Source organism: Saccopteryx leptura, chromosome 5 (genome assembly GCF_036850995.1).
Source record: "Saccopteryx leptura isolate mSacLep1 chromosome 5, mSacLep1_pri_phased_curated, whole genome shotgun sequence".
Lineage (NCBI taxonomy): Eukaryota > Metazoa > Chordata > Mammalia > Chiroptera > Emballonuridae > Saccopteryx > Saccopteryx leptura.
In genome coordinates this window covers 152711590-152728676 of record NC_089507.1, presented here as the reverse complement: position 1 = coordinate 152728676, position 17087 = coordinate 152711590, and the positions used below count along the sequence as shown (strand labels likewise).

Sequence of the window (17087 nt, the reverse complement as noted above, 5' to 3'; positions counted from 1 at the left end):
ATAGTGGTAGAGATGGCCACTGCATTTTAATCATAGGGCATGGCTTATTTTATTAGTTCTATGATAAATGAGATAAAAATGGATGCATTTAAATTTTATTCAAGTACCTGCTCTATATGCCAGATATTAAGTCGGTGCTGGATGTCAAGAGATGGCAAAGGAGCCGTTTTTTATGATACAGGCGATACTCAATGGTGATGAAGATAGCTAGGAAACGCTGAGGAAGGAGCCCAGAGAAAAACATTACACTTCCCCGGCGTGTCCGGGATGTCTCTGCACAGGAAGACATAGGGATCCTGTTTCAGCTGCTCCTTAAAGAGAGGGAGGCGGTTTAGGGGCTCCAGGGACACGAGAATGGAAGCCCCAGACCCAGGGCTCAGATTGATAGCTGGCCCGCTGAGGAGCTAGGTAGATATCCATTGAGGGGACCCGGAGGTGTTAGGAAGTGCAGTGCATTTGTGAGGACATACTCTGTGCTAGCCAGCGTCTCGTGCACTTGATCCAGATGGTTTCCCCACAGTCCCCACAGTCAGGTAGTATTATCCTCTTAGTTTTATGGACAGGAAAGCTGAGGCTTAGAGAAGGTAGGTGATTTGTCTAAATACAAAGGGAGCAGGTGTGCACAGTGGGGCCTCTCTGTCTAGTAGCCTGTGCTGACCGTCAGCATGTGGTGGGAACAGAGGCTAGTGAATGAGAATAGACAGTATGCTCCGGACAAAGGGAGCTAGCATGAAGGGGAGAGGTGCTCAGAATGGGCTGTGGCCGTATTTTGAGAGCTCTTTCATGCTGTGTAAGGAGTTGCATTAAATGGCGAGTTTGGCAGAGGCCAGGGAAGCTTAGGGAGGGAGGGGACATGGGGGCATGCGGCCAGTGGGTGTGGTCAGCTCTCCCAGGAAGCTTCACTGTGATGTGGAGCAGAGCAGATGGCGGTGGCTAGTGAAGTAGAAAAGGTGGAGGGTTGTGATTTTATTAGAAGAAGGAAGAGGTACAGTTTGGATGCTGATGGGAATGGGCCAGGAGAGGGTGAACAGAGGAGAGCGAGGAGTCTGCATTACATTTCTCCCCCGCACGTCTCTCTGCTACTCCTGCCTCTCAGATCCAGATTCCACTTTTCTTGGTAATCCCTTAAATGGCATTGTTCCTCTGTCCGCTTTCATGTCATTCTGCTCATTTTCCCTCGGAATCGTATTCGCTTCTTTGTTGACAACTCAGTATTACACGTCTGACTCAGGTCGGGCTCCAGAGCTCCTCACCTGTGCACCCACCCACCTGCCGAGCCCCAGTGAGACGGGCTGTGAGGTTTGAACTCGGCACATTCACACGTGCCCTTCTTTCTCTCAGCCTCCATCTCTCACCTCCTCCGAACAGCCCCTGCCTCCTTGCTTCTGAGCTAGGTGCGTTAACCTGGAGCTCACACTCTTCGCTGGTTGTGTATTCTGTGCGCGTGGTGTCTGGGGTTCAGCACTGAACAGGACAGACACGAGCCCTAAGCCAGACCTCGTGGTGGGCGGTCTGCACTTGCCGTCGCCTTGGCTACTCCTGATAGTCCTTTCTGTTGCTGCCTTGATACTGTTTCTGGGAAATCTTTCCTGCCCTCCCAGAACTGGAGTTGCCCTTTGCCTGGTCCTGTTTGCTTCTCCTTCCTACTAGATGGTAAGCTACTTGGAGGTCAGGTTTGGCGCACTGTTCCTGTGTCACCGCTGCCTATGACGGGGCGCCTAGCACATAGGCGACACTCAGGGAGTATCTGTTGAGTGAATGCATAGTTTGGTCTGCTTTTTACAAAGATCACTCCACGGCGGTCCAGTGGAGGTTCTCCTGCAGGCGCGGCAGGCGCGCATACGCTCAGCCGTGCGTAATTGTTGCTTGTTTGTTTTTAACAGGTGGCGGCTTTTGGTTGACCTACTGTAGTTAACTAAATTTTTACTGCCTATCATTTACATTTAGATTTTAAAAAATTAACAGCATCTGTAAACATAGTCATTTTTAAAATAAAGGCAAGACTGCAGATGTGGTACTTAAGCCCACACTCGTTAGTTTAATTAATTCAGACCTTATTTATTTAGGTAGGCAGGATGGTAAAGGTTTTTAATATTTTCTTGTCATTGATATTTAAAAGGCTTTTCATTAAATTTCTCTTTCCCTTCAGGAAATCCTAGGAGTATCTCATGCATCTGAACAGAGATATGATGCTGAATTCTTTAAGAAGTTCAGAAATCAGAATATTGTTCTGTCAGCAAGAACTTACGCTCGGGTAATTCCTTTTCTGTAAATAAAACAATTAGAGTCATTAACAATATGTAACTCAGGGATTGGGAACCTATGGCTCGCGAGCCAGATGTGGCTCTTTTGATGGCTGCATCTGGATCACAGACAAATCTTTAATAAAGAAATAATAACGTTAAAAATATAAAACATTCTCATGTATTACAGTCTATTCATTTCCTACCTCTCATGTTCATGGTTGCAGGTAGCTGGAGCCAATCACAGCTGTCCTCCGGGACAACACCAAATTTTCATTGGATAATGCGTAATGTACACGGGTCTTTGTATGGCTCTCACGGAATTATATTTTAAAATATGTGGTGTTCATGGCTCTCAGCCAAAAAGGTTCCCGACCCCTGATCAAACTCTTTGAGCCGTGCAGTTAACGTTACCACATACAGACAGCAGTACATTTTCTTTTTGTTGTAATATTCATAATTGTGCACAAAATAGAATCATATTTTAAAAAAATATTTATTCTTTATTCTGACTTTTAAAAATAAAAAGCTTTTTGATAGCTTTAGATTGAGAACCTGATACAGAGTAGGAGGAATCAGGAATATTTTTAAATGCTTCACATCAGAGCAGCATATAAGATAAATGAAAGATGTTTGAATGCTGTCAGGCAGAATCAGCCCTTTATTTCTGCCATTCACGCCGGACACTTGCCCCGCTTTCGTGCAGGAGAGCAGCGTGCAAGCGCTGGCGATTCTGTTCACCTACCACGGGCCGGCCCTGCTTCCACACCGCCTCGCACTTCTCTCCAGCTTCCCCGAGACCACCTCTCCCCATGAATACTCCGTGCTGCTGCCCGAGGCCTGGTACGTGACCCTGCCCGCGGGGTTTATGTGCTTTCTAAGTTATAGCCGTTTTATGTTTCATGGTGAACACCTTACATTGAAAAGTAATTTTAATGTAATATATTTAAACTTTTTTTTCTGGTTATAAAGTTACTTCTAACTTATTTTCTTTCTTTCTTTCTTTTTTTTTTTTTACAGAGACAGAGAATCAGAGAGAGGGATAGGGACAGACAGACAGACAGGAACAGAGAGAGATGAGAAACATCAATCATCAGTTTTTCCTTGCGACACCTTAGTTCATTGATTGCTTTCTCACATGTGCCTTGACTGTGGGGCTACAGCAGACCAAGTAACCCCTTGCTCAAACCAGTGACCTTGGGTCCAAGCTGGTGAGCTTTGCTCAAACCAAATGAGCCCTCGCTCAAGCTGGCGACCTTGGGGTCTCGAACCTGGGTCCTCCGCATTCCAGTCCGATGCTCTATCCACTGCGCCACTGCCTGGTCAGGCATCTAACTTATTTTCAAATGATCCTGAAACCAAAGTGTGTCTAGCATAGATTTGGAGCATCTTAACTTAGTGAATGTGAACTTTTCTATTTTTTTGAAAGCCTCCTGAGTTGACTGTTAGATGCTTAATATGTACTGTGTCTGGTTAAGAGCAAGTTTTTAAGATAACAATACCTGTTTGAATTAGTTACATCTTCTAAAAATTGAGGTGTAGTTCTGAAAACATTAGGAAGTAGACCCAGGGGACCCAGGAGCTTCTCTCAACAACCCTTTCTTTCTATGAAATTTCAGCAGCACAGAGACCAATGGGAAATCATAGTCGCACCTTACTATTGGTTACTGATTGATGTTTCTTATCTCAAGTTGGGGTTCTGATTGTGTTGTAACATGTGACATAGACTTTAGTCCCAGTTGTATCACACAGGGGAGTTTAGAGGCCAGAACGTGTCTTCTTGAGAATGAAGAATGGGGTGTTGGGCCATCACCCCCCGCCTGCACAGTGCCTGGGAGGAGGGGGAGGGCGAAGCACACCGTGCCTGTCAGTGATCACACAGAGGCGGAAGGCTGGAATATAGGATCCCCTTGTGAGACCTCTTCCCTGTGTCGAACCAGCCCGCTAGGAATGTGGCTCAGTCATCCATTGCAGGATGTATCTGTTCTGAATTCGAGTTTACACATCTTTAAAATGAATCAATAATCCCTGTCTTGCTTATTTATATCGGATATTTTTAGTATCAAGTGAATTGATATATACAAAATCTGTCCATAAGCTGTAGAACTCTGTAAGAGATTACAACAGATCTGATTGAAATCATTGTTACAGCCTTTAGCTGTTGGCAGCTTACACTTTTAAGGGACGTTATGAGAATTGGGGATCACTTGGTTTCCCAGTTCCTTCGCCACCACCTCAACTCAGTATCACAGTTCTGGGCTTAGGTGTTGATGATGATGGCCAACATCTCTAGAGTAATTGTTATGTATTTGGCACATACTTAATCTGGTCTCCAAATACTGTTGGTAATATTCTGCTATTACAGAAAGCTAAGATTTACAGAGGTTTATAAATAGGTTGAACTCCATGTAAGTGCAGCCAGGATTTGAACCTATATTTATTTAGAGTCAGTAGGCTCCTATAATGTAAGTTATAAGCTCCTTATTTTCCACTATTCTTAGTACTAAAAATGTTAGTTTTTGTTATGGAAAAAGTGAACCAAAAGGAAAAGCCCTTTTCATTTAAAAAATATTTGTTCTAGATCTGAATAGTGATATGTAAGTGCCTTTTACAAATAGGTACTTATAAATACTTTCTAATATCATTAATTATTTTCTGCCTCTCTGCAAAACAGATCTAATACAAATGGAAGTGACTTTTTCTACTGTAAATTGTTAATAAAAAGTAAAGAGCTATTGTTTCTTAAAATGTTTTTATAGGTAATTTCTTCTTAGATTTGAATGCATTTATTTTTATTGTCTTCTGATGATTGCTTGGGCAATAATTTGATTTTCACCTGAAATTTCACAATAGGTTTGCAAAATAGTTTTATAATGCCCAGTGCTACATTATCTTTGAATGCCCTATGATTTTTTTATGGGACCCTCTATAAGCTGATTTAAATTGTGATAAATAGTTTAGGTATATCATAAAGCAGCAGAAGGTAATCAGAAGATAAAGTTGTTTTGAATCTTTTTCTGGGATATGTTGCTTAGACAAACTTTGAAAAGACTGATTTTCTAGGGTCCTTAAGTTATATTCATTTTAAACACATTGATAAAACATTGCTTTTTGTTAGTCTTTGTTTCTCAAGAAAATCTTTCGCATTGAGTATACTTTTGGTCTTTCTCCTTATAATTTTATGTGACTGCAAAGTCAAACCACAATTACGTTTCAGGCCTGGTCTTTTCTATGAGATCTTCCGTAAGCTGCTACTTTCCCTGTATTCTCATAATTCATGCCCCTTTTTACATTATGTTATAGTTAGTCCTTTCTATATGTGCCTTTCTCCCTCTCGCCCCCTTCTTTAACAAACCCCAGCTTCAGTGTACATCCTGAATGAACTCTTGACAGGCAGAGTGCATCTCTCCCTTACTTCTGGATCCCCGGGGCCTCGGGCGGTGCTTGGGTAGCGGGATCTCTGAGAATGTTTGCTAACTGGGTAAGTTGGGTCCATCTTGTGCCCATTTCAACAAGAGACTGTAGGATGTCCCAGGGAGTGCACTTTTTGTTGCAGCGCTGAGCCTGACATGTGATGTGGTTTGTCTTCTTGACTTCATCAGATCACCCTTGGGCATCCTCTTTACAAGTCAGAGTTCTTTAAATCCTCCTTTCCTGCTTTATATTTCCCCGTAGCATTTATCACTATCCGTGTTAGTTTGAGTTGTAGCTTATTTGTCTTATTTATTGTCTGTTAGCCCTTCTAAACTGTCAGCTCCAACAGGACAGGGATTTTTGAGCGTTTTGTTTCCTTCCCCACCCTTTGCACATCGTCGGCCCTCAGTAAGTGCTGGTGGGAGGAATGAAGACACGAATGACTAAGGATACATTCTGTAAGCGTCAGACTTCATAGCTTGTATTATACATTAGGTAACCTTAATGCTTAGAAGAGTACTTGGTACAAAGCAGTAACTCAGGGAGTTGGTTTGAATGAATGCAGGTACCATTGGGGGTAGGTGGAGTTTTACATTTTAGAGTTCAAACTGGATAATATTTTGGAAAGCAATAGTAAGTTGGACCAATACGCTGACCTTTTAACTATTTCAGTCTGAGATCCCATTGGCAGAAATTTTGCCATGGCGTTTAAACAAAATTTGATTTACCAGTTTTCATTAAACAAAGTTTTATGATTGTGATTGCTGGGAAACTTCTGTGGTGTTATTTTGTGTTTATATTGCTGCTTTTAAGTCATCTGTGTATTTGATATTGATGAGATGTGACCAGATTTTGTAAAACTTTGAAATGACATTTTCTGTCAGAGATAATACATCTTTTTATTAGCTATCATCCTTAGTTTGTCATTGCTATAAAACATTTATACTTTATGTGCTAGGTGACTTTTCGTTTTTAAGTAGAAAGGTGACATCTTCATAATTTGTGGTAAAAGAATATTTTTGGAAAAAAAGAAATAAATATTTATTTTTGACTTTTGGTATTTTTGATGTTTATAGCACATTTTATTTACTTATTTATAGCCTTCTTAGGTTTTCAAACACAGTTGACGTTCAATATAATATTAATTTCAGGGGTTACTGCACATTTTAGAAGGATTATTTAGATTTTTCATTTATGCCTCTTTTCCTGTTGTAAAACCTTTCATAGTGATGAAGCATCTACTTGAAAAGGTTGTCTTTTAAACTGCTGCCTGTTGGAAGAGTATAGCCTAGGGTGAGAGCCCAGACACGAGAGCCAGGCTGCCCCGATTCATGATCGAGGAGAAGTCTCTAACTGTGCCTCAGTCTCCTCGCCTGTAAAATGGTGCTGACTAAAGCACTTATTTCATAGTGTTGTGAGAATGATTAATGAGTTCATGTACGCAGCATACCGAGAATAGTGCTTGGCACCAAGTAACTGCTACTTAAGTGTTAGCACTTGTTATTAGTGCGGAATTTCATGCTAAGAGCTTGGCATCATCTTATTATTTTAAATTTTTATTGGAATAGTTCTATAGTTACAGAGAAGTTGCAAAGGCAGTACAGAGACTTCATGTTACACCCTGATCTAGTCTACCCTTACAGAATCATAGCACATTTGTCAGAACTAAGACATTACTGCTGGGTTAGTCAGTTCTGCATGTAATGTGACATAGGCATTCCTAAAAATCGCCGCACTGTGCAAAATCGTGCAGTAGAAGCCACAGGGTTTATGAGGAAAATGGGGTTAGGGCCCAGCATCCAAAACCTTTGTGCAGTGGAACGAAGTTGGCAACATAATAAAAATCCTTCCCTAGTTTAACACGTGTTAAATACTAAAATACGGTACTTTTTCTAGATAAAGGCCCGAAAAAGACTTTGCTTGCAGGCGTAGGTGTCGGAAGAGTTGCAGCTCATGTGTTGGTGGGAAGAAGGGAGAGGAAGATGAGAAGTCTGATGATAAGCTCTGACACCAGATGTGGATGGGAGTGGTTGCTGACTCATGCCAGGGACTGGAGTTGCTGGTAGATACTTGGGAAGTATGTGCCTGCACACGTAATTGACATGGCACTAGGTGAGTGTAGCTTTCTCTGTTCACCTGGTGTTTCTTAGGAATAAAACAGCACTAGCAAACACAGTATTTGTGTCGTGCTTAAGTTGCTCCCTGACGTATCAACTTGTTGGAACAAATTTGCACTTTCAAAACATTATAGCAGAACCAACTATGTAATACTGTGAGCTAAACTAAATACTTTTGGGGGTGTAACCAGTTTTTCAAAGTGATACCCTTTTTCTGTCTCAGTATCCTATCAAGGATGGAACATTGTATTTAGACTTCACTTACTCTTAATATATGGAAATAAACTGTTGTTTAATATTTATCAGTCAGGAAATTCTTTGACACATATATTTACTAGACAGTGAAAATTGATATCATATTTATATTTCTGGATTATCTCCGGAATCAACAAGGAAAGGTTGAGTTATACATAGTGTATTTTGAGATCTTGCAATATTTAAATATTTTATAGTATAGGTGGCAACAGTGTTGATGGAAATAGAATATCCAGAACACCTTATTTTTTTCATCATCCTAGAAAAGCTGTTACTATAGTAACTTGACAGTTTGTTTGCCTGTGAACATCTAAGCTGAGATTATTTGGTGATTGAAAGTTTGATCATGAAAAGCGTATTGTAACATGCCGACGGACTGGATTAGTGTGAGCCATGAAAATGTGTTAGGTGTTTCCATTTTCCTGTCTGAATTCGTTATATGAATTATTTGTTGATTTCTAATCGTTCTGTACCTTTAGTTCTACTGTAATTTATGGGACACATCATTAAGGATAAAAATGAAAACTGGCTGAGCGAAAAATTTTCTTTTTTCTTAAACGAGGAGAGAAGCAGAGAGACCAACTCCCACATGTGCCCAACTGGGATCCACCCAGCAAGCCTATTAGGAGGTGATGCTCTACCCATCTGGGGCCTTTGCTCCATTGCTTGGCAACTGAGCTATTTTATATTTTAGCACCTGAGGCAGAAGCCATGGAACCATCCTCAGCGCCTGGAGCCAACTTGCTCTAATTGAGCCTTGGCTGCAGGAAGAGAAGAGAGAGATAGAGAGAAAGGAGAGGGGGAAAGGTGGAGAAGCAGATGGGCACTTCTCCTGTGTGCCCTGACTGGGAATCGAACCCAGGACTCCTGCACACCAGGCCAGTGCTCTACCACTGAGCCAACTGGCCAGGGCCACTGAGTGAAAATTTTAAGTCACCAATTATTTGGATCACATAGGATGTCATTCTGACCTCATGACATTATACACCTAGTCTTGCATTCAGAAATCACTGCTGCCTTGGTGGTGCACATGCACTTCCCCTGCCTTACTTTAGAACGACTGTGAAAACAGGATGAGTGACTGACCTCTGACCTGCAGACCCAGGCCTCTCTGTGCTGTGCGTGCTGTAACCCCTGTGTTTGTTCCTGGTGCTGTATTCCCTCGCTAGCCCTGAATCGCCCCTGCTTTTCTTAGGCCTTTGTCCCTTCTGTGTGCCCTGCCGCACTTGGTGATGCAGGAGATAATCCAGGGTCTCCAGGGGTTCTCACATCACCAGTTTTCATTGGGAAGTGCCACCAGGAAATCAGGTTTTTTTTCCCCCCCTGAGTGAGAAGTAGGGAGGTAGTCAGATAGAACCCCATGTGCGCCCAACTGGGATCCACCCAGCATGCCCACCAGGGGGCAATGCTCTGCCCCTCTGGGGCGTTGCTCCATTTCAGCCAGAGTCATTCTAGCACCGGAGGCAGAGGCCATGGAGCCGTCCTCAGCACCTGGGGCCAACTTTGTTCCAATGGAGCCTTGGCTGCAGAGGGGAAGAGAGAGACAGAGAGAATGGAGAGGGGGAAGGGTAGAAAAGCAGATGGGTGCTTCTCCTGTGTGCCCTGGCCAGGAGTTGAACCCGGGACTTCCACACATGGGGCTGATGCTCTACCACTGAGCCAACTGGCCAGGGCTGGGAAGTAAGTTTTACATGCTTTTTTTCTCACTGATAAGTCTATGGCACTCACCCAAGCTTAGCAGGCTGTTGGGTGACTGATTTGGAGGATGTTTTTTGTTTTCAGCTTGCTAGTATGCTGTGCTTTTTTTAATAACCTGATGACACATATCCCATATTAAAGTGCTATGATATTGACACATGCAATGATAATTAATAACTGTTGAATAAATAAATGATAATTACGTGAAGAGATCTGGAAAGCTCATGGTATTGGTGTGGAAAAGTAAGATGCAGTTAAAGCAAGCTCACACAATCTGGGACGGATCGTTTCAGACTACAAGCAAGGTGACAGGCTAACTCTCTCCCCTATCCTCCTCAGTGAGTACGTATATGTTTTGTGCATTAGTAAATCATAGTTTTGTCTCTATGTATTTTTGACTCTGTATTAAGGACCATTTGGTCATGATGCACTTCTAATTTTATTTAAAATTTTTTAAAATTGTAAAATGCACATATCATAGAATGTCCCCGTATTAACTCTTGTCATTGTATAAGTACATTCACATTGTTGGGCAATGAATTTTCCGGCTCTTTTTATCTTGTGAAACAAACTCTCTCCCCATTAAACAATAACCCCCCTTTCTGCCTTCTCCAGCCCTTGATGACCACCCTTCTACTTTCTGTCTCTATGAATTTGACTAGTATTCTCTTTTTGTGACTAGCTTATTTCATTTAACGTAATGCTCTCAAACAGTTGGATACAAGATGAGTCAGATGTGGTCTCTGTCCACAGATAAATTAGAATCTAGCAGGGAAGATTCGACAGGTTAGGGATAGCTATAACTACCCTAAAATTGAAATATGTGTCACAGGAGGAGTATAGATAGGGTTTGAGATGGGAGAGATTACTTCCTGTTGAAACAAAGGTAAATCAGTAATAGGTAAGGTTTGATCTGGGTCCTGAAGGTTGAGTGCAGTTCTGATGTTTGGAAGTTTAAACAGGTAAGAATCGTCTGAGTAAATACTTAACATGAAGTTGTTCTATCTACTCAATTCTCAACTATAGCACATATTGTTTAGTCACAAAGTTTAAAAGATGTTCCCAATTAATTTGTTAGTTGAAAGTGAATTAGTGCAGGTGATTTCCAACACAGTATGTATCCCTTCTTACTTGTATTTTTATGGAGCCTAGTCCTGTTCATAAGGATTTTATTTTTTTCCCTGAATTTTTTAAAATGCAGTTTTACTGGGCATTCTATTCCCACCATAATTTTGTTGTTGTAATGAAATATCACCGTGACTATAGCCTTGATCGTGAAATGCTATGGAAAGATTGGGGCATTGCATTCACTTCTTGATTCTAAAGGGACACATAAAAATGTTTCTTTTCCCTTTAAAAATGAGAAAGTTGATTAGTTACCTAATCAAAATTTGATTCCCATATGTGCAGTTTATTTTTGAACTGCTATGAGCAAAGACCAATAAATTGGTTTATATTTTAGTCTTGGGATAAGTATCTGGCCTTCACGATGACTGTTATAGAGAGGAATACAGAGAGTACCATACAGAATGGGATCTGTCGGCAGTTTCTGAATCCGAGAACCACCTGGTGTTTGGATCAGGGAAGAACGGCCTAATCGCCTCTATTTTCCGGGCGCAGGGGGTCTGGGCTGGCGGGGATAATTAGTTGGCATGTCTCTTGGCTCTGTGGGCATGTTAAATCTTGACTCAATTAGTTCTTGTCTTTCTGTTTATTTAAAGCAATGAAATGGATATAGGGCAGTTTTTTTGCTTAAAAAGATAGAAACAGAATTATTTCTGAGTAGTTTTTCTGGTCTTGGAAACTGTGCTGGTACTGATTTGTTATGTATTGGTGCTCTGAAAAATACTAGGGAAATGGAGTTGTACTGGTTAATTCATTTCCTTTTATTCAGCCAACATTTCATGATTGAGTATGAAATGTTTTAAAAAATGTATAAATTTTATGTTTCACATACACTTCTCATAGCGTGTTTATGAGAGAAGCAGAGTACAAGCTGCTATCTGGCTAGGAGAGCGAAAAGTTTGGGAGGCATTAGTGGAATATGTTCTCAGTGAAGGAATTATTTTAAAATAATTTTAATTACATTATCATTTCAGTGTATATGTAACTATTGTCAAATGTTTTACTGTGGCTTAATACAGTTTAAATTTCCTGATTTTTATTTTGTTATTGATTCAGCATGACCACGTGGCACTCTTTTCATAGAGATGAGGTTTTTCTTCCATTATTCATTTTCTTCTAAAATGTAAATGCCTTGACCAATAATTTCAGAACATGTGATCCTTAAGAAGATTGTAACGTCTTCTGAATGGTTGAACTACCTCGGGGAAATAGTTCCTATAATTCTTTTTGATCACACAATGTCTTTTCCAGTCAAGATTTCATTAATATGTAAATACCCATCTGTAACAGCAGTGAATCTCTTTATCACACTATATTTAATTAACATATAAATAACCTGTGAGATACTTTCCCCAATTTCTGATATGGGCAAGCCTGTTTAAATATTGTATTTGTAATAAGTAGAATTCTATTAATCAAATTCATATTTTATAGACAAAGCATATACATTATTTTAAGAAGTGTTTTGACCTTTGTGTGCACCCATTTTTAAGCCTAAAAGTTTACATTCTATATATACCAGTGTTTCCCAACCTTTTTTGTGCCATGCCCCACCTTAACCTTTCTAAAATTTTTATGTCCCCCCCTATGTAACATACATAATTTTTAACATTAAAAAATTGATTTGTTCACTTAATAAATATAAATGATAGGTTCTAGGAAGAAATCACTATGAAATTGTTAACAAAACACAGTAAGTAAGATTTCAAAACATATAATGAAAAACAAATTTAAATTCCAAATAATTTTAATACAGATTTTTCTATATTAATTTATTATTTTAATTTAGTGTGATCCTTGCGCTTGCTGCACAGAGATTTTATATTAGGTTCCAATTTGGTTAGCTTTAGTCTCAAGTCTCCACATTGTGTTATATCCAGCCGATTTCTTTTTTTTACCAGTAAATCATTTACAGCACTAAATCCACATTCAGCTAAAAATGAAGATGGAAACGGTAGCAATAGTTTTCTTGCACATTTGGTTGAATTTGGGTATTTGATTTCTGTTTCCTCACAAAGCCATGCCATCGCTCCTTTGATATTATTTATTTATTTTACAGGGACAGAGAGAGAGTCAGTGAGAGGGATAGACAGGACAGACAGACAGGAACGGAGAGATGAGAAGCATCAATCATTAGTTTTTCGTTGCGCATTGCGACACTTTAGTTGTTTATTGAATGCTTTCTCATATGTGCCTTGACCGTGGGGCTACAGCAGACTGAGTAACCCCTTGCTCGAGCCAGCGACCTTGGGTACAAGGTGGTGAGTTTTTGCTCTAACCAGATGAGCCTGCGCACAAGCTGGCAACCTCGGGGTCTCGAACCCGGGTCCTCCGCATCCCAGTCCGATGCTCTATCCACTGTGCCACCGCCTGGTCAGGCGCTCCTTTGATATTAAATAAAGCTTTAACTGACTCATCATTTTGCAATTCTGTGAGTTCTTGATACTGCATATTTGATATATCAGACAAATCCACTAACATTGGCTGCATCATCCATGTTGGGAAATCAATTTGTTTTAAATCAGAAAATCTTTCTTTTAAATCAGCCGATAGAATATTCAAATGATTGACAATAACAAGTAAAGTGGTATCAGTTACTTCACATTTTTGGAGCCAATGAAACTGTTTAAAGTTTTTGTTGTTAATATGTTTCTGACATAACTCAATATTGGTAATGAAACCAAATATCTTTGCTTTTGCATCGACAAGAGTTTTATTTGTTCCTTGAAGTTGCTTATTTAATATATTTAGTTTTTCAAAGATATCGGCTAAATAACTCACAAATGCTTTACCATCTATTGTTAACAGATACTTCATTTCAGGTTTGTCGCTTAAAAAATCACTAAGAGTATCAAACAGTTCCATAAATCTCTTCAAACAGTTTCCTTTAGATAGCCATCTTACTTCAGTATGAAGTAAAAGTCTCACATGGTCTTCATTTTGTTCTTCACAAAATAGCTTGAAAAGACGCTCACATTTGGCTTATTATATATATCTTTGGAGGTAGTGGTGCTTTCTAATCTTTTACAGAACAACATTTCTTCAGCAAAATGTCCTTTATCAATATATCTTACGTAAGTTATCAATACTGCCTCACTGTCTCTCAAAGTTGATTCATCCATTTGCAAGGAGAATTTTCTTGTTTTCAGCTTTTCAATAAGTTGTTTTTCAATATCCTCACTCATTTCCTCTATTCTTCTGCTAACAGTATTGTCACTGAGTGGCATAGCTTTTACATCTTTGTTATCTTTTTCAAGAACCGTTTTAAGAAATGCTGATATTGACGGTTTTATTAAATTCTCTCCTATAGTGTGATTTTCTCCAGTTTTAGCTATGAATAAAGAATTTTGATAACTAGCCTCAAGAACACGATTATTAGTTGAAGTATGAGCAGTAAATAGAGACTTTAATGTTCTTTTTTCAAAATTTTTCTTTAAAGTTTTAAAGTAACTCAAATCTGAATTAATATGAGCACTATGTTTCGCCTTCAAATGTGCCTCAAGACTACCTCATTTCATTGATTCGTTGGTCAAGCATTGCTGGCATAAAAGACAAAAAAGAATCCGCTCATCGTGAACAGCGGGTATGAACCCAAATTTTAAATATTCCTCCGAATAGTGACGAGTTTTTTTCTTGCTTGCACCACTCATTTTACTATGGGCTATAAGAAATAAAAATAAGATCAATTAAAAACTAATATTAAAATATGTGTTATGTGACATAGAGTAAACGTATACTAAAAATTCATATTTATTTAAATGTATATAACACATTTACTACACTACCACCGCAAATCAAAAGGTATCTATATTTTTTCCACTTGACAAAATTTTCTGGAAAGTTATGCTTCTAAAATTAAAATTGTCGTGCATGCACTATTATAGCCCCAATAATATTTATAAAATATTAGTGCTTTCTAGCCCCGATGCAAGAAGTACTTAATAAAGAGTTTAATATTGATAAAAATAAAATCAAATACTTACCAATTATATCTATACAATATATATGTATATTTATTAAATCAACAAGCTTTTACAACAGTTTTGACTGACACTTACTTCAAATTAACACCAACTGAATGATGTGAAACACTACAGAAGTTGTGATGGGCCAATTAGGTGAGAATAACTGCGTTGTTTAGCGAGTTTTTAAAACGTCCGGGGTTCCCCGTGGCAGACGGCACGCTCCGCGGTGAACCCAGGACGAAATTTACTTGACGACGCCAATCACCCAGTTGATATTTTGGTCTCGTCAAACGAAATTATACTTAATAATTATTTACCACAATTATTTAAGAATTGCATTTTTTGTTAAATTTGGCACCGATAGCTAGCATTGCGTTTAAATGGCCCGGGGCGAAAGAGTTAAAGTCGTGTCGAGTCCATTTTCAAATTGCCCCCCTTAACTATCGAATTGCTCCCCTGTGGGGCGTGGGCCCCACGTTGGGAAACACCGATATATACACTGTGGGGGAGATCCAGGACACACGTAAGTGTTGGGATCACTACCTAGTGGGGACATTATGTGGTGTGGAGGATTGACAGTGTGTATACCGGGGAGGACAAAGACTCATCAGAAACACCATGGCTGTGTGCATTGGTCCTGGTCCCTCCTGGCTGTGTGCCTTCGGGAAGTTACTTCTCTGGCCCTGGGTTCCTGCAGGTGTGCAGTGGGCCGTCATGTTGGTGTTGTGACGGTAGAGTACTCTGAGAGCTGTGTCTCCAGCACAGTCCCTGCGCACAGGTGGTGTTCCCTGTACAGCAGACAAGTGGTTGTGGAGGGTACGGCTAGAGCAGCAGCAGCAGCCGCTTTTCGTACATTTTGGTACAAATGTTTGTTATAACTCTGTTTTAGTGTCAAGTGCACTAAGTAGTCTTGTGAAAGACTGATGGATAAACAAAATACAAAATTGTGATAGGCTTATTCCTCCCTGATGTCACTGGTGCTTTGGTTTCTCGTCTGGGACGGCGCCCATTTCCTGGAATCAGGTACCTGAGAGTTTATAGTTTTCATTTGTTGTTCAGATGAAGTTTTCTGTCTTCATTAAATCTTACCTTCTATTTCTTAAGAAGTTTTTCTATTGTTATTTTTGAGCTCCGATTTTAGAATGAAGAGATTGTCAATGGAGATCTGTTCACACTGATCGTTAAATCATTCATTCAGAAAGTCAGTGATGGTTTTTGAGCTCATGTTAGCTCACTCATCTGCAGATTTGTAATTATAGATGTAACTTTTGAGGTGTTTGAGGCTTGAATGAAATAATTCCATTATGTAAATTTAGTTAAAATAATTTATTATTGCTGTGTATATAGCACTGCTAGGAACGGTGACAGGTGCAAAGCAGTCGAAGGGAACATTGCCTCTCCGAGGTGCGGCAGAGGCTTATAGGAACGTCACAAAACCATAGCTAGGAACTCCAGGGAAACAGGAGACGGATACGCCGCCTATAGATGATCACAATACGCTGCATAGGAGTAAATGCCACGTGAATTCTCCACTTACAAGTAGTGAGGGCTCAGGAAGGAAGCTGTCTGGCCTGGAACAGTCACAGAAACCCCTGTGAAAAGCAGTAATTTGGGCTGAAAAAGGTGGGATTCAGATAGGTAGGATATCAGTGTCGGAGACCAGACTCCAGAACCAGACCGCCTGGGTTCAAATCCCAGCTGCAGCCTTTTGGTTGTGTGACTTTGGACAAGTTCCTCATTGTTTCTTTGTCTCTGTTCGCTCTACTGTAAAATGGGAACGATAACACTGATTTTGTCTCAAGGCAGCTGGGCGGGGGAAGGGGGAGAAATTGCTTAGAATTGCTTAGAACTCAGGATCTGTGCTCACACACGATTAACCCTATGTAAGTGTCAGTCACAGGCCGGGGCACAGTGGGCAGCTTTATAATAGCATGTGAGCTGCCCATTCAGCACAGGCCTAGAAGCAGGAAATAGCAGGGGTTTTGAAGGGTGACAGTGCGGCAGCCTTCCTGTGGCTGGGGGTCTACATAGACGTTATTGGTGCTGTTGAATCTGGCGATATGAGTAGAAGGGAGATAAGGATATTCTTTTTCTCTCTAATCCTTTAGTCCAGTGGTTGGCAAACTCATTAGTCAGCAGAGCCAAATATCAACAGTACAACGATTGAAATTTCTTTTGAGAGCCAAATTTTTTAAACTTAAACTATATAGGTAGGTATGTTGTTATTAACTTAATTAGGGTACTCCTAAGCTGGCCTTTGTTAAACACTC

The 17087-nt window shown here is 40.1% G+C and overlaps 1 protein-coding gene across 1 annotated transcript in view; it reads left to right on the top strand.

Annotated features, from left to right (window-relative positions):
• Nucleotides 1-17087, top strand: part of NBAS (NBAS subunit of NRZ tethering complex) — a 358469-nt gene that overhangs the window by 96151 nt on the left and 245231 nt on the right. Inside the window, exons 20-21 of the mRNA XM_066386144.1 lie at nt 2150-2254; nt 2950-3086. Coding sequence (XP_066242241.1) covers nt 2150-2254; nt 2950-3086 — 242 coding nt within the window. The remainder of the gene's footprint in view (nt 1-2149; nt 2255-2949; nt 3087-17087) is intronic.